This window comes from Opisthocomus hoazin, chromosome 27 (genome assembly GCF_030867145.1).
Source record: "Opisthocomus hoazin isolate bOpiHoa1 chromosome 27, bOpiHoa1.hap1, whole genome shotgun sequence".
Taxonomy (NCBI): Eukaryota; Metazoa; Chordata; class Aves; order Opisthocomiformes; family Opisthocomidae; genus Opisthocomus; species Opisthocomus hoazin.
The window spans coordinates 245,176-266,689 of record NC_134440.1 but is presented as its reverse complement, the minus strand read 5'-3'; the positions used below and the strand labels follow the sequence as shown (position 1 = coordinate 266,689).

Sequence of the window (21,514 nt, the reverse complement as noted above, 5' to 3'; positions counted from 1 at the left end):
GGGCACCGCGCGGGGGCCGACGGGACATGGAGTCCGCCCCGCCGCCCGCCAGGGCCGCTGGGAAACGGCTGGGAGCGCGCGGCCTGATGGGAGTTGTAGTCCGAGAGGCCGCTGCCACCGGCCTGCGCCGGGGGGGAGCTGGAGAAGGAGGGTGACGGCGGCACCCCCGCCGCAGCGAGCCGGTTCCACCCTCTGACCGGCATCGCCGCGGCGGGAGGCGCGGGGAGGAAGGCGGAGGGCCCACCTCGTGGGACTACACCTCCCAGAAACCTTTGCGGCAGAGCCGCCTGGTGCCGCCCGCCCCGCCGGCCGCGGTGCATCGTGGGAGGGGAGCTCCAAAATGGACAACCCCAGGGATGCGCCAGGTACGGCCGGTCCCGCTGCCCCCCCCCTCCCCGGGCCCTGCCCCGCCGCCCCCCCGCTCCCCGTCCCGCCCGCCGCCGGGCAGCTGGCTGCAGGGCGGGGGCAGCGGCGGCGCTCCGGGCTCGGCGGCCTCCCCGCCGGTGGGACCCGGGGGTGCCCGGGGCAGGGCCGGGGCACCGTCCCCGTTCGGAGCGGTGGCTCGGGGAGGTCCGGAACGTTAATTCCTTTCTCCTTTCCCACAGGGAAAGCAAGCCGCTGGTTCGGGGTCGCGCAGTCGAAATCGGCCAAGACGAACCAGAACATTCTTCACCAAGAGGAGCTGATAGCGCAGAAAAAGCGAGAAATCGAGGCCCGGCTGGAGCAGCAGGCGAGGCAGAGCTACCTCAGCATACAGCAGCTGCCGCTGTTCGGAGAGTGCGTGGGAATCGCGGGGCTTTTGGACGGGAGCTCTGCTGGCAGAGCGCGGGCAGAACTGAAGAGACAAGCTGTACAGAGCTCTGGCACTCGGAGGCAAATACTGGGAAAGTTGATAACTGAGTGAAGGCTGGAGTAGGATACTTGCACTGTGATGGCTGTAGCCAGGCTTCTCAGATGCTAGTGAGAATAAGTTCTGCTAACAGCAGTTATATCATTTTGTCAGGGCATTACTACGCTTTCCTATAATCTCTGTAATATCTTACTTATAATCGCCGCTCCAGAGAGTTAGCAGAGTTCTGCTGAGTGCTTGCCTGGGGTTCTGGAAGCAGGGTAGCGTGGCAGAGCAGGTGGGAATCCTGTTTCAACGGGTGGGGAGTGGGGGTGAATGCCGTGAGCAGCAGGCTGACGGGTTCTCTTGCCTTTGAAATGCTGGGCGTGTTTTCAGCGTTAGATGAGAGGGATTAGTGGTTGCTGGCACTTGTCTTGTTTTCTGTTCGAAATCAGTGCGTGTGCAGGGGGCTGGGAGGATGAGGAGTACCATCACCTACTTTTCTTTTTCTGTTCAGAGATGACGGTACTGACAATGAAGCCTGTGTTTCCAACAAGTTTGTTAATGATGGCAGTTTCCTCCAGCAGTTTCTCAAGCTGCAGAAGGAAAAGTCAAGTGCTGGTAGGTCGACTTCTGAGCAAAAGGAGGCCTTCCTTCTCCTGGTGATACCAGCTTTGTGTGAGCTGCCTCCATGTCTGTTCGCTTTAGAAACCCTGCTATGAGCTGTTACCAGTACGAGTAAGTTCTAAAGCAATGATGACCCCTTTAAATTTAGATTAAAGTCATCGAGATACAATAGGGAGGTTTGCCCCCTTTCCCTCTATAGGTACTGTAACGACAAGCATCTCTCTTCTAGCTTGAATCTCACATTGTAAAAATCATCACAGCTTTCATTTCGTTACTCGGCTTTTGCCAGTCAGTGTCTTTAACTTACTCTGAACATAACGGCCTATTGCAGCTGTGTTACTGCCTGAGTTGTTGTGTGTAACCTTCTGAGGTGAAAACAGTAAGGATGCACCGGAATTCTTTTCCCCTCATTCTTTTCTAAGAAACTCCCCCAAGTTCTGCTAATAACTCGGCAAACACTCCTGCGTCAAATGCTGGGAAGAAACCTATGCTGTTTGGGAAGCGGCCCGGGCAGGTCCTGAGCAGCATGCTGCACCAGGCGAAGAACTACTCCCATTCCAGGCAGACCCCAGTCGTTAACCGCCTCAGTGTGTTTCAGTCACCAGATGAAGATGAGGAGGAAGATTATGAGCAGTGGTTGGAAATTAAAGGTAAATGACACCTTGTACTACATTGTTTGTTTTGGGGTGTGAGTCCGCTGACCGTAGCGATAGGACCGGAGTGTGGGAGCAGGATTCCCTCAGTCCTTTTCCCCAGGGGAGGGTTGCCTTTTTTTCTTAGCGCAGTTCCTGCATGCAGACCTATGCATCGTGAAATAGAAATGACACCAGTTAATGCTGGTGGACTCCTCCAAAGCCAGTTTCAGCAGTAAACCCGAGGACTGAATGCTGTTAGATGTTACTGATCCACCCCGAGCTCGGTATGGGAGGTGGGTCGCTCGCCATAGTTAGACTGGGTCTGGTTTGTGCCTAGAAGATTTATTTTCTCTGAGTTATCAAGGCAAGTCGATAAGTCTCTGTGAAAATAACGTGTAGAGAAGAAATACGTTTACTCTTAATGGAGCTTGGTTGTTTGCTAACCGTAAGAATTCTGCTTTGGTACAACTGATACCTGTTACGGCTAGTGCTGAGTTCTCTAGAACATATATAGATACAATGCTTGTATTTAAAATGGAATTTTAGTTTTTTAAATGATAGAAAATGAAGAGTCCTTAGTTTGTGAGTGGCAGTGTAGAGGGGAAAATTGTATGTGTTAATAAATAAGATTACATGTAAGGCATGGAACCATGACCAGGTAAAATCAGAGTTTCATTAGAGAGTCTCACCTCTAGGTCCTGACTGCTTTAAGTAGGACAGAAAACCAACCAAGAATATTGCAGCGCTTAAATAACCAAGTTTCTCTGGATAACCTAGGCTGGGAAGCCAGAAGGCAGATTTGCTTAGTAATCTGAATTTCATGCGTGCGTATTAATCAAGTATAAAATTAGATTGGAGTTGCTAAATAAGTCACACTAAGCTTTGTGTCATAATTCGTTTCATTGTATGTTTACAAAACCATGTCTAGCTATTCCTGGTGGGATTTGTAAAAACATCATCTTAGCCGGTCTGAACTTAAGGGTGAAATGCACCGCAGGAATGTGAGAAACAGCTGCTGGCTGTGGAGAACAAAGACAGGATATGGACCCTTAATTCAAAGATTGTGGGTTCAAATCTAGATCAGTGCGGACAGCGCTGCTCCTGTGTGCTCTTTGTTCAGCGCCCTGCCCTGAGTACTGTTGGCTAGACAAATGCCTGTGTTTAGTGCCCGTTAAATGTGTCCTGCATCAGCTCTGTAACCACTGTCAGTGTTAGTGGGTTCCTTTCTTGGCACAGAAGCCAAAATACAGTTTCATGGAGACTGAGCTCTTGTCTCTGATGGTATTCCCTCCAAGCGAGGGCTGAGACACGGGCATCTGCCAGCAGGAAGAACTATATGCTCCGGCTGCACAATCTGTCTCCGCTGTCTGGGTACAGCACGATGTCTTGGGAACTGGAATCTCTAATCTTTAGTGGTTGTTAAAACCAAATTCCTTTTCCTCGCCATCATGTGTTTTGAACTGCAATCTCTAATCTTGAATGATTGTTAAAACCAGATTCCTGTTCCTCCCCATCGTGTGTTTTGTATTGAGTGGAATTGTCAGAAGCAAATTATGTTACAATTGAAGTTGCTCCCTAAACAGCGGCGATCCAAATCTTAGGCTTTTCCTGGTAGGAAAAATCTAGATGAAATATGAACATCCTGCTAGGGGAGTGCAGAGGCTGACGGTGACCTAGGGATTGTAATTTGTACAGCTGTGTAAGACTGGATCCCCCATTTCATCCTTTTTCTTCCCATTCCCGTTCTACTTTTGTCTGCCACCATGGTTCTTAGAAGTAATGTACCTGTTGCCTGTTTGGTGTGTGAGTTGAACCCCAGTACTGACAGCCTGCTTAAAGTTTTACCCCCAGAGGATGCGGAGACCCGACAAGTGGTGGAAAAGCTGGCTAGGTTCGTGGCTGAAGGGGGACCAGAATTAGAGAAGGTCGCTATGGAAGACTACAAGGATAACCCAGCTTTTTCGTAAGTGTGGTGCTGACTCTTGTCTTCCAAAGCAGAACGCTGTCTCTTTGTAGGAGAAAAACATCGGCTTTACGTGTATAGTGCTTGTGGATGCGTTTGCTTTAATTATTGTTTGGTGGATTGGAGCTTCGTTGCGAGTAACTGTTTTATAGCTGGGGAAACAGGCAGAAAGTGATCCTGTGGTGGTGCTGAGGAGGCGGAACCGCTGGAGTTAGGAATACAGCCCGGGTGGTCGGGCTGCCTGCACAGCGTCTGCCTGTGGGGATACTGGGCTCGATCTCGGGACTGGTTCTGCCTCCTCTGCCACTGGTACGCTGTGTGGCTGCGGACAGAGGATTCCCTCCTACATCAGAGGATGCCGTTATGGATTTCCCTTCAAGTGACACAAAAAATGTGGATGCAAGTCCTTAGATTGAAGCTATGTGTGTTCATACATGCTGAAGATTTTGTAATCCTCATTTAAAGTGCATTCTGAGTAATTAATCTGTTTATATTTTTTTGTTTCGAGCTATTTATATCTCAGAGTGTCAATGTTTATGTATAGTTGTTGCTGATGCATATTTTTTGCTCTTTTTTTCCTTCCGTCTCCACCCTAGGTTTTTGCATGATAAGAACAGCAGAGAATTCCTTTACTACAGAAAGAAAGTGGCAGAAATAAGAAAAGAGAATCAAAGTTCTCAGGCATCCTCTTCTCAGAAAGGTAATTAAGACAGCTCTGGACACTAATCTGTGGATTGCAGAAGTTGACTTCTTCAGTCTCTCTGTAACTGCTTGTTAGGTCTGTGGTGGAAGCAGTTGGAGGGGATATTTGGCTGTCAATCTGCTGCCTGTAAATGAAATTTCAAACTGGAAAGAGATGGTGATCAAGCGTCACCGTGGTGGCATTAAAGCCTTGTGCCAAAATGATTGTTTCCCAGGCCCACAGCTTGCCGTACCATGCTCCATGCAAAGGGCTCTTGAAAGAGATTTCCCTTGTATTTCTCCAAAATCCATAACAGACTGACCTCAACTGATTCTCCATCGTGTGTGTTCTGGAAAGTGTTTCAGCCCTGAAAATGCATTTAGGAAAAGTGCTTTTTCTCAGATGTGCTTATTTGGTTTGTTGTCAATGTAAATGGTTGATTGAACAGAATTCCCATTTCTGCTGCCATTTCCCTAATCGAAGCTTTTATTTTCTGCTTGGGACATAAATCCTTGCAAATAAGGGACTGTATTTTCAGGGGGGAAAACAGCAGAAGTGGGTGATCTGCCAACAGGCAAGTGGTGTGGGCAGTGGAATCTGCTGAACTTAGTTCTGTTAAGACAAATTATTTAGTGGGTGAAGTGAGGTCTGTGGGCCAGGCATTTATCACTTCTGGTCCTGCCTCTGTTTCAGGCCTGCTGTGTGGTTCTGGCGAATCACTCAGGCTCTCTGTGTCAGCTTCCCTTTCTGTAGAAAGGAGAGTTAATGCAATTTAGCTGTCATGCTCAGGAGTTAACAGCTCACACAAGTCACGGTTTAATAGACTGTAGGCTGAAAGAGCTTGTTACCAATATCAATTAACTGATACAACAGTTTGGAAGCTAAGCAGTATTATCCATACTTTACAGGTGTGGAATATTGAAGCAAGGAAAGGTTATGACTTGTCCATGGCTTATAATCATGTTTTCTGCCTCCTGGTCCTGTGCCAGCACACTGGAGTACTGGCACTGGTACTGTGCAGGTAGCAAATGTCATATAAGGCTGTCACGGCTAAATAACGTATTTGCCTGGCTCCTTATAAACATCAAATATGCTTGAAATATTAATGAGCAGAGCTTTCTCTGTGCCTTTGGACTAAGGCCGCAGTAGCCACCTCTTCCAGGTGAGGACTGGGACCGTTCCATGGAGAATTTGCTCTCTCCTACAACCCTCCCCTAAAATGCCCGGCAGATGTGTAGTGACAGTAGGTACAAGTGGGATTACGCTGCGGTGTTAGTTTGCCACTTTTTCTAAGGCTTTCCCGTTGCTCCTGGGGATGTCAGTGGCAAAGTCTTTAACTAGAGATAATTGTGAGTGCTGAGGTGTAACCCTGTGGAAAAGTGCCTGACACAGGGCAGAAACGGACTTCCTCTGCAGTAAAGTGTCCATCTTTGGAGACAAAAGCTGGTTTGTCTGTTAATCTGCTCTCATCTAGCTCCTGGCACAGAGGAAGCTGATGTGTGAGTGGGCACTCCTCTGGTTACAAAGCTTGTACAACCTTATGTGATACCATGTTTGTGTGATATAAACTCTATGACTGTTCATGTGTAATATTTCTAAAAATTAAACTCGACCTTTTGCCCTTATTCTGCTCTTGGGGTTCTTAGAACAGATAGGCTTTGACTGTTGCTTGTGTGAGTTGGGCCCAGTACTGACAGCCTGCTTAAAGTTTCACCCCCAGACGACGAAGAGATAAAGAACTCTGCTGAGAAACTGGCCAGGTTCATAGCAGACGGGGGTCCCGAGGTGGAAGCTATTGCCTTGCAGAACAACCGAGAGAACCATGCTTTCAGGTAAGGGAAGAAACCTGCTGCCAAGTGTAGTGCGGGGAGGCTTGGATGGGTCTTGTCTTTTTTTTTTAAGGCGAAATAATAGACAAGCTTGCGATAACTCTGAAGTTACAAGTGCACTTTTATAGAGCTGATACTTTTACATTCTCAAGCTTCACAGTTTAAAGTAAGGCACAGAGAGACAGAAATCGATTTGCTTTCCCCAAAACGGATTTACAACTTCCAGCCCTCCTCACCTGCGTTTTGTTGCGATGTACTGCCAGAGTTGTAACCTTCTGCTTTGCGCTGTAGCTGTGTTTTGGTGTGGGCCCCCGCTCACACCTGCACCGCTGCTGCCAGCTGGCTTCCTGGGTTGCTCTGCACACAGCATCTTCGCTAGCGTACAGGCAGCGTTCCTTCACCGCTAGCCCCCTCTGGAATACCTTTTTCAGCCTTTCAGGTGTGAATTGTTCTCTTCAGTGCTCACTGACAGTTGTTTAATGCCTCCCCTTGGTCTCATCCATGTTTCGTTTTTCTGCTCTTACAAGCAATTTGGTGTCTTCTCTGGAAGTGAGGTGGGGCTCAGCAAGCCGTATTTTGTTGCTGATATTTTGGCATTTTGTTGGCTGCCTTTTGGCCCTCTGGGGTCCTCCCCTTGTGTTGTGAATTACATGAGGCAGATATGCTAATACCGGAGCTGTTTCATTATTTACTTTAAAACCCCGCTGTGATCCCACCTAAGCACAGTCAAGTTAAACACCATCTCCTCTGTTAGGAGTTTGTCAGGTTTGCCATGGCGAGGGCCTCATCCTGCCCTCTGCTTGGTCCTGAAGCAATCCTTGGTGCTGTTATTCAAATGGAGGGATGCAGGACCACATTTAGTGAATTTTAAACTGCGTCAGAGAGCTGTTTGTGTCTGCCTGTGCGTGCTGTGCAGCAGTAGGTGGCAAAGGCCTGTCGTCTCGGGTGTTTTCTTCCGGGAGCAGGCACTGTCCCGAGGAGAGATGGCCTGGTTTTGGCTGGGACAGAGTTAGTTTGCCTGCCAGTAGCTGCTGTGTTTTGGATTTAGTATGGGAAGGATGTTGATAATGCTGACAGTTTCAGTTGTTGCTGGGAAATCAAGGATGTTTTCCAGTTTCGCATGTTCAGCTGCGGCGCTGGGAGGGAGCACAGCCAGGGAGCTAGCCCAGGCTGCCGGATGGACATATTCCATACCATAAATGCTCACTTTATGGGTAGAGATGGCCGGGGGAAGGAATCTGTTTTTTCTCTTTTCCGTGAGTTTGAATCCTCTCTTGTCTGGGAGTTTGAACTTTTCCGGGAGTTTGGTCTTTTCCGGGAGTTTTGTGAAGTTTGCAAAATTGGCAAGTTTGGTGTTCTGCGATCGCTGCTCAGGGACTGCCTGCGAATCGGAATGGGGTGGTGAGAAAACGGTACTGTATGTACTTTGTTTTGCATATTCATTATTATCATTATCATCAGTAGTAGTAGTAGTATTTCCTTTGTTGTCTTATTTAACTGTCTTTTTCCTCAACCCCCGAGTTTCCCCTTTTGTCCATTTCTCCTCCCCATCCAGTTAAGGGGGGAAGAGGAGGGGTGAGCGAGCGGCTGTCTAGTGCTTAGTTGCTGGCTGCCGGGTTAAACCACGACAAGAGTTGTATCAAGTATTAAACTGGTCTTCTAGAAAGAGAACATTATAGGAGAGTTAGGAATAGGCAAGTTTTCAGTGTGAAGTATTCAAACTGGAGTGAGCCCAAAAAGATAATGTGTTTGTAACTGAGTGTATTGATTTTTTTGCGTAGCTGCTAGACTGAGGATTGTTCATGTTCTTCCCACAGAGACTAAGGAGTTTTATTTTACTCAAAAGGTCAGAGATGCCTATTTCTGGAACGGGTAGCAAATAAAAGCAATGTGTTTTTTGTGTATGAGGGAACAGGAGGAGGAGTCGTGGTGTAATTAAGCAGACTGGTAATGTCAAAGCTTGTAGCTTGAATAGAGGGCTGGGAGCAGTTTCTTTAGGCAGTGGTTTGGCACTCCCATTGGTAAGACCTGAACATTTGTTTTCTTGTGTGGACTGAAACCCGACGTGTTGTGGAGCCTGTGCAGTTTTTCCAAGCGTGTTCTGGAAGGCAGGTGAATTCTGGGGGAGGACCGTGCGTTTCCACAAACGTATCCTGGTCCTTTTTAGTACTGTGTGTTTATTTAGCACCAAAAATAGCTGTGGCTTGCTCGTGAATGGGAAATACGCTTCTGGATCGCAAAGCTTGCAGCCTGCCTTGCGAGAGCACGCGGAGCCCTGCGTTTTGTGCACATGCACACAGGATGGTGCTGAAGAGCAAGGGAGAGTGTGGCAAGGCCAGCTGTGCGAGAGCGTTGCAGGAAGGAAAAGCCCTGACCAAACTGTGCTGTATCCTACTGCCGTATGTGACTGTGACATCTAAACTTTCTTTTTGTTTCTTTTTTCCTTTGTAGGTTTTTATACGAGCCAAACAGCAAAGGCTACAAGTATTACCGGCAGAAACTAGAGGAATTCCGTAAGGCCAAATCCACCACCGTGTGTGCCCCCTTGTCTGCAGAGTCCAGTCTGAAAAGGAAGAGCAGTCCCGAGGCGTCACCATCACCATTGTGTTTATCATCTTTGCCTTTGCCCTCACCTTTACCTTTGCCTTTGCCCTTGCCCATTCCTTCACCTCTGCCCTTACCCGTGCCCTCACCTCTGCCCTTGCCCATTCCTTCACCTTTGCCCTTACCCGTGCCCTCGCCTTTGGCCTTGCCCTTGCCCGTTCCCTCACCTGTGCCCTTGCCCGTGCCCTCATCCTTGCCCTCACCTTCACCATCATCCTCTACAACACCGCCTGATCAGACAGCTACAACTACTGCTGCAACAGCAACAACTACAACAACTACTGCTCCAGGCACTACTAAAAAGAAGCGGAAGAGCAGGTGGGGGCCAGAGGAGGACAAGGTTGAATTGCCCCTCCCGCAGCTTGTCCAGCAGCTGGATTCGCCCTCCCCTCTTTCAGGTTAGTGGGTCTGTGGATTGTGTTGAATAACTGTTTTTCCTGGGGAGTGCATTCTGCCTTAGCACAGCTAGCTTTGTAAATGGAAAACCCAGTGAGTCTTATCTCTTGTTGTAATCTCCTTGGTTGCCAGCCCCCGATCTTTCAGCTTGGTCTAGCAGCTAACTCTCCCCTGTGTGGAAACCCAGATAAACCACTTTATCTCGCTGACACCAGGGATTGGATCTTATCATTCTCCAGCTCTCTCTAAAACCCCGCTGTGCTATAGCTCATTACAGCCTCAGCCTCTACACTATTTAGGGCTGTTTCACTTCAGGAAGAGAGTCTGTCAGAAAACAAATATCAAAGGCTGAACTGTGCTTATTCTCCATGGTAGGATAAAATCCCCGGGCAGCACTTCCATCGCGCTCTGACTGATCAGAAGGCTAAATGGGAACAGCTATTCCCCAAGTGCTGGTGGACACGAGCGTAACTTCCAGTTCCAATTTATACCCATTTCAGTTCATTTGATTACAGATGGGGTTCACAGTCCTCATCCAGCGTTGCGGCTCGTGCTCCTGTTAGTTCACCTGCCAAGTTCACCCAGGGGGTGCCGCTCTCTTCGAGTGCTGGAAGATAATTCTTGCCGTCGAGGCACTTCTAGTGAGCTCTCGGAGGTTGAACTCTGGTGGCCCGGCTGTGCATGAGCAGATCGGTAATTAGGCAGGCAGTTAGAGATGCATACAAAAACCGAGTCACTCAAGGGCAACAGGTGAATGCAGACATTTAAGATGGCATCTTTGAATCCTGTGCCCAATTAGTGTGGTGTGGGGAAAGGATGTGAAAAGGAGGCAGAGAAGATGCAAGATAAGGCAGCTGGTGCTGGCAAACAGAGAATGGATAGTATGAGTACCTGTCTCAGTAAGGACCTTTTTCAAAAAGCAGTAGCAGAACAGGTGAAGTGGGACAAGTGATAGAAAACAAGCTATGATTTTCTGAGTTGCAGGGTGAGACCACAGAGAAATCTCAGCACATGGTCAGCCAGTACCATTCATTGCTCCAGCAAGTCTGTGGGTCATCTGCTTTGGCGGGGTTTGAGAGGAGATAATTGCTTGACCCATTAATAGCTTGGATTGTTAGGCTTGGGCAAGAGGTAGAGCTAGCTGTATGTGCTGTGGTGTCTGTTGGTTCTGCAGAGGTCAGGAAGGAAGGAAGAACTCTGTCTCCTAAGCCAGCACTTCAAATGTAGATGAAGACAAGTTCCTATGTAGTTCTGTCTTCTGATCACAGCCCGATACAGAAGTTTTGGCTATACATCTTGTACGCACAGGACAGGATACCAGCCTGGATGGCTTATGCATTTGACCTTGAATTGCTGCTCATAGTAAGGCAGAAATCAGATGCAAAAGTCTTTCCTGATTTTGTACCTCTGGAGTAATTCTTTTTTCTTGCAGACAGTAATGAAGCTTCGATGATGAAGCTGGGCAGGCGCTATCAAAACAAGCATCAGATTCCATCTTAACACCTCCTGCTGCAGCGGGGGGCTGCAAGGGTATCCGTGTGCTCATTCTGGCGTGCTTCCTGCTGAAATCTCCCCTGGCTCTCTTAGCCTCCCCTTAATTAGACAGGGACTTGCTGGTGTTCATGCTCACTTTCTGCAGGGCTTTGTGTCAAGTAGAAGAAAAGGACAGCAAACAATTTGCCGGGCATAACAAATCAAGCGTTAATGCGCTGTTAATGCTCTGTGGGGGAAGGATATTTTTTTTTTATCGGTTTGGATGGACTAATCCCTTTTTAGAATTAACATCTTCAACCTGACAGGTGAAGAGAATTCCAAATTACACCCCTGGTCCTGTGGAAGGCTAGGGTTGCACAGTATGCTTTGGTACCTAAAGATCTGTGTCTTAGTCCTTTATCCTTAGCAATTTTTTTGGAATTAGTGGAGGACCGTTCTGGTTCTTTTCCTGTCTACTCTTAGTAATAAATCACTGTCGTGGAGCGGAGAAAGTGTAGCCCTTTTGGACAGAAATAAGGCTCCTCTTAAACGTATTGATATCGAAACACTTAACTGCATATGTACTGCAGGGACTAATACATCTGAAAAGCTGAACAGAAGAGAGACACTGATTAGTGAACTCCGTGAAGTAATGGGAAATTACAGGCTGTCATTAGAATTTCTGAAACCTAATACTGGATTGGTTTGGGTCTGATTAGTTTTAACTGAGGAAGATCTTCAGACTATGAAGCAAAAAAACAGGCGCTTCTGTATTGGGATTCCTTCTGCTGTCCTTAAAAGACATTCACTTCTCTTGTAACAAGCTCCTCTTCGGGCGTGTGGGGAAGGGATGAACCTTCAGGTAGTCTTCTGCCAATGCTGCAGATAGACTGCACCATTAACCCTGTACGCAAAGCTGATGTCATTCAAGGGAAAAAAATGTATTTTTCCCAGGCCTGCTGAACAGGAGACTGAGAAGCAGCTCCTTGTTTGCGTAGTGTTTGCCTGGTGCTAGACCGGCGTAAGGAACCTGTGAGATCTTACCTATTTTTATGCAGATTCCTTGACTGATCTCAGTTATGAATAGACTTTCTATCTTCAGATAGGGACTTGGGGTAGAACTTTGTTTTTTCTGTCAACTTTGCCCGTATGGTGAGACTTTGGGCCAAGACTACAAAATTATCCCCCAGAGCTAAATTTCTGCAGTGACTTTCAGCATCATCTCAGCAGAAAGTCTGCAGAGCACCAGAGCAGCCAGACAAACCAGATGTAGTTTTAGCAGAAGAAGGAGCAGTGGCATACGCTTTCTGGGGAGTCGAAAGAAGATGCTACGGTCTCACCTTTCTCCTTTAAGGTGGTTATATATGCTGGCAAGCCACCAGCTCGCGGGGCCTCTAGAGCCATGCCTGGCTCTTAGCCTGAGTGTTTATGCAATTCAGAATGAAGCCAAAGAGCTGCTGACCTCTGTGAAGGGCAGAGAGTCTTCCTCGGTGCATTCAGAGAAAGCTTTCCCATGCCCTGAGATAGGAGGTGAATCTGCGACGAGGGCAGAGGCTGAAGTGCCCCGGTCTCACAGAACATGTGGGGCCAGATTCTTCTTTACGTGGAGTAGGCATAGAGTGTTCTTCAAAACTATTTCCAGATCTCATTGCTCTCCGAGACAGAAATTAGGCTGTTTACCAATAATATAGGTTTATTTTTCTGTTGGTTCTTATTTCTTGTGAACTGGAAGTGCATATCCTACCACCAAGCCTCGCATCGCACAGCGTCTTGCTTCCCTTCCCTTGGAAAGCCTCTTGCAGTGTTTTACATAACTCTTCCTGCAGAGTTGACTCCCGGCGCTGGTGCGAATGTGCAGAGGCTGTAGCCGTGCGAGGGAGGGTGGGTGCGCAGTCCGCTGGTCTCCCCGGCAGCCGGGAGTGGAGGAAGCCGCTTGCCAACCGCGGGGTGCTCGGCGCGGGAGAGGAGGGCAGATAAGAGTGCTCAGATCAATTGCCCTGAGTGCGAATAAGAGCAAGGGAGAAGGCGACCCCTGGGGCCTAATTAGCATGCTGTGTAGACATTTGGTGTCATGAGCAATGATCCTATTATTATCGGGCTTCATAATTAATAGATAATGAATAATTAATGAAGCATCGTTTAACTGTAGTCTGGACTTACATTCAGATGGAGGTTTTTGCAGTCATTAGGAAAATATCCTTTTCCATGTATTGAAAAATGCAATGCGCTTTCAAGTGCGGTTGTGTGTCTTCTAATCCCTTAAATATTTAACTGGTAAGATCTTAGCTGGGAGGTGCTTCAGGGGGGAGCTGCCAGCCCTGTTACACAGATACAAACCAAGTTTGCAAGGCAGTCTCCGTTGCAAATCTCTCTCTTGCAGCCCCAGCAGTGTTTCTATTACTTTCTTTCATGGTGCAGCAATTACTAACAGGCTTCGTTTTTTTCCCCTCTCTCTTTCCTTGAACTTGCCCTTTGAGCTCAGAGTGCCGTACGGTCATTTTAAATCAGCAGGTGCCCTGCCCACATAATGCTAATACCTAATTTCAGGGCTTATCTGATAAGACAGTAAAAATCATTCCAAAGGAGGGGCTTCCAGAAGGGGATGCTGCAGAAAAAGGAGGATACATCAATGGGATTGTCACGCAGAGGCTTAAAATGCCCCCGCTTTGAACTCGGGGGCAACATCCCCGGCAATGCTGCTCTTGAGCTTGCAGATTAGAAACTAAAATCTCCTTGGGGAATGGCAACTTCCAAAAGCAGCGTAGTGCTCATGTCTTTATTCTAATGTGGTCATTTGCTTTTCATTTTGAATGAAGTAGCTGTTTACATAGTAATCAGCAGACACTGACGTGCACAGATTGGACAATATGCTGACAGGCTCCGAGCTGCTTGTGACTCAGTTCTGAATAATGAAGTATCGCTCTTCGCAATGGCTGGGGTTCATGAGGAAGCCTTATGAGGAGAATTAATCTTTAGGGGGAATGATTTTTAGAGCATGGTGTAGCAGATTGCCGTGCGGTGTGACCTTCGAGGACGTGGGACATGGTTTGTGAGCCTGCTGACACGATACGGGCAGCGCCTTGGGCCGGGGTGAGGGAATGCTCTGAGCTGGCTGGCGAAGGAGGTGCAACCCGCTGGCTTTCCTCCTCCTGTGGTTCCTAAGTTCTACCAGGCGGTTGTTCTGCAGTGAAGTTCCTCAATGCTGGAACCGTGAACTGAGCGTAGAACCTCATGTAGGGATCTTGAGATATGGTTTCACTGGTCTCAACAGCTGTCTCAGATTTTTGAAAGTCTTTTAATGTGTGCTTATTACAGTTCAGGACCTCAAGGGTCTTGGTTATGAGAAAGGGAAGCCGGTTGGTTTGGTTGGTGTGACGGAGCTCTCCGAAGCCCAGAAGAAACAGCTGAAGGAGCAGCAGGAGGTAACGCCCTGAAATGATTTCCAAATTCATATTGCATTGCAGCATGGCAGGGTTAGATGGGAAAATGGAGGTGGAAATAGCAAAGAAACTGTGCCAGTGGCCCACAAATAAATCTCTGGGATTTGTGCTGAATGCTTAAGAATCATGTGATGCTGCAGTCAGCAGAAATATTAGAGGACTTTGGGGAATATGAATTCAGCCAGCCAAACGCTGTCCTCCCAAACTAAAACCCCAAATCTATCAGGTCTGTTGTGTCCCATCTGCAGCTGGTTATTTATTGCTTCAGCAGTGGGGAGAAGGTGAGTGGCTGCTTGCAAGCTTTGGGGGAGTGAGAGCAGAGCTGGCTTTTGCCAGAAGGTGAGGGTGATGTTTAAACTGCGTGGGCTGATCGGATGGCAGCAGGCCGCAGCGTTAGCATCGAGGTACTTCTGTCGGCAGAACCAGCACGTAACGCTCCTGTTCAATCTGAGGAGCGAGCAGATCGGTTCGAGCAGCGGCACTGCCTGCTGGGATTTGTAGCTGTCACAGCCCGTGTTCCGTGCAGCGGGCGCGGGCCCTGCCGCGGAGCGCTGCGTGCGCCTGCGGCAGGCTCCGCTGCCTGCAGACGGGTTGTCTGACCGAGCGCGCTGTGGCATCTCTTCCCCTAGATGCAGCAGATGTATGATATGATCATGAAGCACAAGCGAGCCATGCAGGAGATGCAGATGATGTGGGATAAGGCAATTCAGCAGCACCAACATGGCTACGACAGCGACGAGGAGGTGGACAGTGAGCTGGGAACGTGGGAGCACCAGCTCCGACGCATGGAGATGGACAAGACGCGAGGTGAGATGTCCGAGATCGCGTTGCGCGCATGGGAGTTGCAGGGGTCGCTTTTCACTGCTCTGTGCGGTGGCTTCCCTGCCCGTTGAGTGGAGATAATAACCGTCTGCTGCTGTGAGGCTTTGTGCTTCACAACCCCCGTGAAATCCCATCTCAAAGAACGCTGCGTTAGTGCTGTTGTCTCTCCTCCATGTCTTGGGCAGAGTGGGCTGAGCAGCTGACCCAGATGGGCAGAGGGAAACATTTCATCGGAGACTTTCTTCCTCCCGACGAGCTGGAGAAATTCATGGAGACGTTCAAGGCGTTGAAGGTGAAACAGCAGAGACTTTGCGGGGCGGTGGCGATGCTTCGGGCTTGTCCCATAGCAGCGAGGGAAAGATGAGCTTGCTTAGCTCTTTCCCACAGCAGTTAGCTACCTTGAAGCCTTGAGGCACTTCTGCCCTTGCACTGGGAGCTTGGTTTCTTCTGGAGGAAATGAGGGGTTTTTTGCTCTTTGCAGAGAAAGGTCTGTAGCAAATTAGGGAACAGACTACTGGGACAGTATTTGAGGGTTAGCTGAGTGATAGACAAGCCTCTCAGACTGCCCACCATTTGTCTGCTGTTCCTCATTCGGGTAAGTGGTTGCTGATGCCAAGCGAGGAAAACATGAATTTTTATCCAGATGACTGCAGTAAAGTGACAATATAAAGCCTACAAAAAGCTTATGCAAAGCACCTCAGTACCTGCCAGTTCTTCCTAAACCGCAGAACGTCTTGATGCTGGTGCATCCCTCGTAATGTTTTTGTGTAACCAGCGTGGGGTCTGACGTTCCCTGGAGATCCTGGCTTAGCTTAAGAACTGTATGTGAAGCTTGATCCAGTGAGCAACTGGAGCGCAATATTTCTCGGCGTGATCTCCGAGTACCATTCCCTGCTTCTTGCAGATGGTCTTATAGGGCTGTGCAGCACTTCATCGTTTGCCTGTTCTCTTCTCCGTGGTGGTGCAGAACTGGAATCCCAAGAAATCACACTAGTTATTGTTTGCCAGAACCATCCTAACTTTGGGTAGTGGAAGCTGATTTTCCCTTCCTCTGACCACAGGTGCATGTGAGAAAATAACCAACACTGCCTTTTGTGTCTCTGCAGGAAGGACGTGAGCCAGATTATTCTGAATACAAAGAGTTCAAACTGACTGTGGAAAACATAGGTTATCAAATGCTGATGAAGATGGGCTGGAAGGAGGGCGAGGGACTTGGCTCAGATGGACAGGGGATTAAAAACCCAGTCAGCAAGTAAGCAGAGTTCTTCTACTTATTGATTTAGTCCTTTCCTCTTGGGCTGATAATTGATGCTCCTACCCTGGCCCACTGGAAGCAGCTGCAATGAACACGACTGTAATTTATCACTTGAACAGAATGTGGAATCCTCGCAGCAAAGGAGAAAAATCCGTTCTGATTTCTTTGGGGTTCTCTCCCCCCGAGGCCTAGGTTTGTTAGCTTATCTCAGGCAGGAGGTGTGAGCTGACCCAGCAGTATTTGGTTTCTAATCTCAGTTTGCCAAGTACCTTCTTCAGGGAGGTGCCTTCTCCCCAGCTTCCCCGTCTATAAAATGAAGGTAATACTTGTCTGCACCTCACCTCTACCGGGACGTGTGTCTTGTCTTTACAGTCATAAATTTCTTGAAGTATTAAGGATCATGCCTTTTGCATCCAAAGCGCCGCTGGTGCCTGCTAGCGAGTCCCGGGTGTCCTGTGGGTGAAAGGCAGTTACCAGTGTTTGCTACTGCTGGGCCTGTGTTTGAAGGATGCTTCAGTCCAGAGCAGAGAGCTTTGTGTGTGATCATGCAGCTGTCTTGACGTCACTCTGTTGCGCAGTTTTCTGATTTGATCGTGCTTTCTGTATAATAAAGCTTTGCGAGAGTTCTATCCCAAAATAGATGAGCATCTCTTTTTAGGTGGATCATCTGTTGGTAACAGATGCTGAACTTCAGAACCAAATATTGGGGGTAGGAAGCACTCTGAATTGTTTTATAGCGTTAGATCCCTTTAGAAATAACAGTTGTTTGTTTACTGCACGATAGGAAGTATCTCTACAAAGCACTTGTGCTCCTCTTTTGCAAGAAGATCTTTCTGACAGTGTGTTTATTGGTTCAGAGAAGTCCGGTGACAAGAGGTCGCTGTGATCGGAACAGCAAGGCTTGCAAACAGCAGAAGGAAGGCAGTTTGTGTCCTCACAGGGTCGAACAAGGGTTGCGATTTGCTTGGGCCCTACCACCTCTGATGTTCTTAGAATGGAAGGTGCTACTGCAGATGGAAAGGAATTGCTTCCGCTGTTGGACCGTTCTGGAGTGAAGGAATGAGAGGCAGGCACGTTGTCCGACAGTTCTGTGTAGGTACAGATCAGCGTTTGGTTGCCAAAGGTCAGTCTACCGGTCAGAGCACCCTTCAGCAGGGAGGCGTCCACAGCCCCACGGTGTTGCTGTTCCAGCTGTGGAAGGTTAAGCAAATAGATGTTGGCACTGCTGCTTCCATCTAACAATAGCAAACGTCATGGATTTGGAAGCACAACGTAGAAACGTGGCAAATGCAGTCAGCTGCTCAGGGTTAGCTGTCTGTCTCGATGCAGCGCACCGTGCGCGGTGATGCCCGCTGCTCCCTGGCGCTGAGCTCTGCTGGCAAGAGGCAGCAGGTATTTCCGCTGAAGGGGAAGCTGATCTCTTCCGTCTGCTTACCTCGGAGGCTTTCTTCCCTCTTTCCAAACAGGGGGACCACTGCTGTGGATGGAGCTGGTTTTGGCATCGATCGTCCCGCCGAGCTGACCAAGGAGGATGACGAGTACGAGGCATTCCGTAAACGAATGATGCTCGCCTACCGCTTCCGACCAAATCCATTGGTAAGGTGGTCCCGACACCGGAGCAGACGCAGTGACAAACCCGTTGAGGCTCCTGCCCGTGCCTCGTCAGGGTGGAGTGTTTCTAGTGCTTAGCCAAGGGAGCAAACGCTGTCCGAGTTTCTCTTTGATTCTGTTCTCATGCCGAATCAAATATCACTACCAAAACATCCATGGATGCGCGATTTTCCTTGCCGGGATTTTTTTTTTTTAATACAAAAGCCCCTGATTTTGGTTTTATCTGGTGCATGCCAACTGCGAGGGGACCTAATATAGACTTACAAATATCTGAAAGGTGGGTGTCAGGAGGATGGGGCCAAGCTCTTTTCAGTAGTGCCCAGCGACAGGACAAGGGGCAACGGGCACAAACTGAAGCAGAGGAAGCTCCAGCTGAACCCGAGGAAGAACTTCTTCCCTCTGAGGGTGACGGAGCCCTGGCCCAGGCTGCCCAGGGAGGCTGTGGAGTCTCCTCCTCTGGAGATATTCCAGACCCACCTGGACAAGGTCCTCTACAGCCTACTGTAGGTGACCCTGCTTCGGCAGGAGGGTTGGACTAGATGACCCACAGAGGTCCCTTCCAACCCCTACCATTCTGTGATTCTGTGAACTACAAACTCTGCATGCAAAGGAAGCGGGCGAGTTGTCCACGAATCCATGGTTTCTTTGAATAACTGTTTTGCTGGTTGCCAAAGGCTTGTAAGTTTGCATTTGCCTCTTGCGTTCAGTGTGCCAGCACACTTAGAGAGCTACAGCTGTAATTTTTGATGGGCAAACCTCAGGTTTTGCTGTCAGAAATGTCACGTTTCGGTGTTTTTTTCAGATAATGAAGCTCAGATGCTCATTGTTCCATGAAGACAGCAATTTTTATTAATTTTCTCTTGTTATTCCCCACAGAACAATCCACGACGACCTTACTACTGAGGATGTTTTTGGGACAATGTATTTTCAAAACAGTTGTAATTTTACCGTGAAATGTTATGAAACTCCATTATCATTCTCTTCTTTGCTAATATTGTAAAACTTAATGAAGTCACAATACCATCTTTCACCCAGAAGAAAGGCCTGCAAGCCCACTCACCGCACGCTGTGCCGTGACAGCCGTGTCGCAGCAAGGCCTGGGTGGTGTTTGGGGAGGAGAACAGAGCGGGTGAGAACGGAGATCTCCGCACGGTGCCCTGCTGACAGGGGCAGGGTGGCACCAAGAGTACCCGTAGGAAGAGTTCGGGGACTCCACTCATGTGCAACTCAGTGCCATGTTACAAGCGATGCGTTTTTTGTGTGACAGCAGATCCTCTGTTGTTCAGAGACGCGGCTTGTTCTGCTCTCGGGGGTTTGGTTTTTTTAATTGCGAATACAAGGGACTGTCTCCGACCCAGCTTCTGGGCTCAGTCAGGCTGTTGTTCCCTGAAGAGATGGGTTCCAATGCTGTTTGAAGCTCGAAGTGTGTGGTCTGACCTTCAGCTGACATTGCAAGACCAGTGCCTGGCTGGTGTCCCTCCGCCCTGTGGGAGACGAGGCGCAGGTCAGCGTGGAGCACGGCTGCAAGGGTCGAGGGGCGCCGGGCCATTCATTCAGCGTCAGAGGCGCCAGCCCCTTGGTTTCTTGAACACTAAGTGCACCCAGCAAGAGACGTGCCGACACCGTCTGTGCGTTGGGGTGATGAAGAACCGAACCTTCGAACACAGCTTATCAAAGGCCACTTGGATTTTGTTGTCACAAGAAACCCCTCTACAAATACAAATTTTCTTCACTCAGTCTGTAAATAAAACAAAACTCATTTGTTCCTTAATTTTCATCACTGGAATTTTGGAACAAGTGGTCTTACGGTGGGTTTTCGTAGGTCGAGAGACCCCTCGAGATCTCTTTCCTTCCAAGCACCTGCAAGAAAACAAAGCGAGCTTGGTTGGGTTGGTTTCTTTCGTGTTTATTTTCCCTCGGTCCGAATACTTGGCGTGTGATTCTCTTTTGTTAAATTTTCTTAACAACGTAGAGTCAAGGATTTGGCTTTCAATAAAACATTTGAAACGGAGAATTCAGTAGGGCTTCATTCTGAGAACAAGCAAAATCCGCGAGCGCCTTGCGAGCGCGGGGCGGCTGCGGGGGAGCGTGTGCTGTGACTGCTCAGGTGGGTCGTCAGCGCGGGCAGTAACTGGGGCAGACTGGGAAATGCCGCTGAGCGATCTGGCACGTCTTCAGCAGGGCCAAGCTTCTGCTCAAGTGAGGCGGGTCCCTGTGGCAGCTGCGCTTGGCTGGTAAGGCAGGACGCCCATCCCTCGGTCTCCCCGTCGTGGTGGCTCCTGGCTGGCCCGAGCTGGAGCTGCTGGGCTGCTTTCTCGGGATGACTGGCTGCTGGAGTACCGTGGGGGTTTTATAGAAGTGTGGGTCTTGGGGGGGATGCGGGAGAGAGGAGCCATTTGCAGCCTCTTCATTCCAGGTGTAGGTAGTAGGACGGACGGCGAGCTGGTGCCGGCGTGGCCTTGGAGGCAGGGTGAGCGGGCAGATGCTGCCGTGGCTGATCGGGTCTTTAGAGCAGATCTGAATTGGCAGTGCTCCCTGTGGACTTCGCTGACGTCAAGCCGGCAAGAGTTCTCTCATCCCTTGATCTCAACACAGCGGCCTTGGTCTTCCCGACTCCCTTCTCTGCCTAAGTCTGCTCAGCAGTAGCTGCTTTTCCCTGCTCTGTTTTTTCGTACGCTGTTGTAAAGTCAGGCACTGTTCCCCGTGCCCGGCAGCGGGCAGGGGTCAGGCTGCAGAAACCCCGAGCCACTCAGCGCAGTCCTTGTCGCCATCGTTAGTTGCGGGGCGGGGATTTGGTCTTCAGAAACCGCATCAAACAGGCAGCTGCTGCGGCGTGCCCAGAAGGTCACTGGAGTTGGACTCTCTTCGATCAAAGACAAACTGAAGCAGAGGAAGCTCCAGCTGAACCCGAGGAAGAACTTCTTCCCTCTGAGGGTGACGGAGCCCTGGCACAGGCTGCCCAGGGAGGTTGTGGGGTCTCCTTCTCTGGAGATATTCCAGCCCCGCCTGGCCGCGGTGCTGTGCAGCCTGCTCTGGGTGACCCTGCTTGGGCAGGGGGTTGGGCTGGGGGACCCACAGAGGTCCCTTCCAACCCTGAACATTCTGTGATTCTGTGAAAGAGCAGGTTGCCGGTGCCAGCCGCTTGGATGCCATGCGGAGGCCGTGCAGATGCCCGGCCAGCAGCACGGGTGCGCAGGTGGCTGAGCGCGAGTGGCCGCGCCGTGGGATCGCCCGCCTGGGGAGAGGCGAGAGCTGAAGGCTGAAGCGATGCTCACTGCGGGTTCAGGGTTTGGAGGATCTGAAGGCTGTCGCTTCGAGTCACCCCACGTTGCCTGGTTTCAGCTCCTT

At 49.4% G+C, this 21,514-nt stretch overlaps 1 protein-coding gene across 1 annotated transcript; it reads left to right on the top strand.

Annotated features, from left to right (window-relative positions):
* Nucleotides 1–317: 317 nt before the first annotated feature.
* Nucleotides 318–20,172, top strand: SUGP1 (SURP and G-patch domain containing 1). Its single transcript, XM_075444198.1, has 14 exons — nucleotides 318–365; nucleotides 606–777; nucleotides 1,347–1,450; nucleotides 1,879–2,106; nucleotides 3,931–4,054; nucleotides 4,651–4,754; nucleotides 6,445–6,568; nucleotides 9,017–9,567; nucleotides 14,354–14,460; nucleotides 15,108–15,285; nucleotides 15,486–15,592; nucleotides 16,407–16,552; nucleotides 18,022–18,151; nucleotides 19,043–20,172. Exons 1-14 carry the CDS (start codon nucleotides 341–343, stop codon nucleotides 19,067–19,069), a joined length of 2,127 nt encoding a protein of 708 aa, XP_075300313.1. The 5' UTR covers nucleotides 318–340; the 3' UTR covers nucleotides 19,070–20,172.
* Nucleotides 20,173–21,514: the final 1,342 nt, after the last annotated feature.

Coding starts and splice junctions, on each gene's coding strand:
- SUGP1 (XM_075444198.1), top strand. CDS start 341: ATGGACAACCCCAGGGATGCGCCAG. Junction 778..1,346: donor CAGCTGCCGCTGTTCGGAGA/GTGCGTGGGAAT, acceptor TTTTCTGTTCAG/AGATGACGGTACTGACAATG. Junction 1,451..1,878: donor GAAGGAAAAGTCAAGTGCTG/GTAGGTCGACTT, acceptor TTCTTTTCTAAG/AAACTCCCCCAAGTTCTGCT.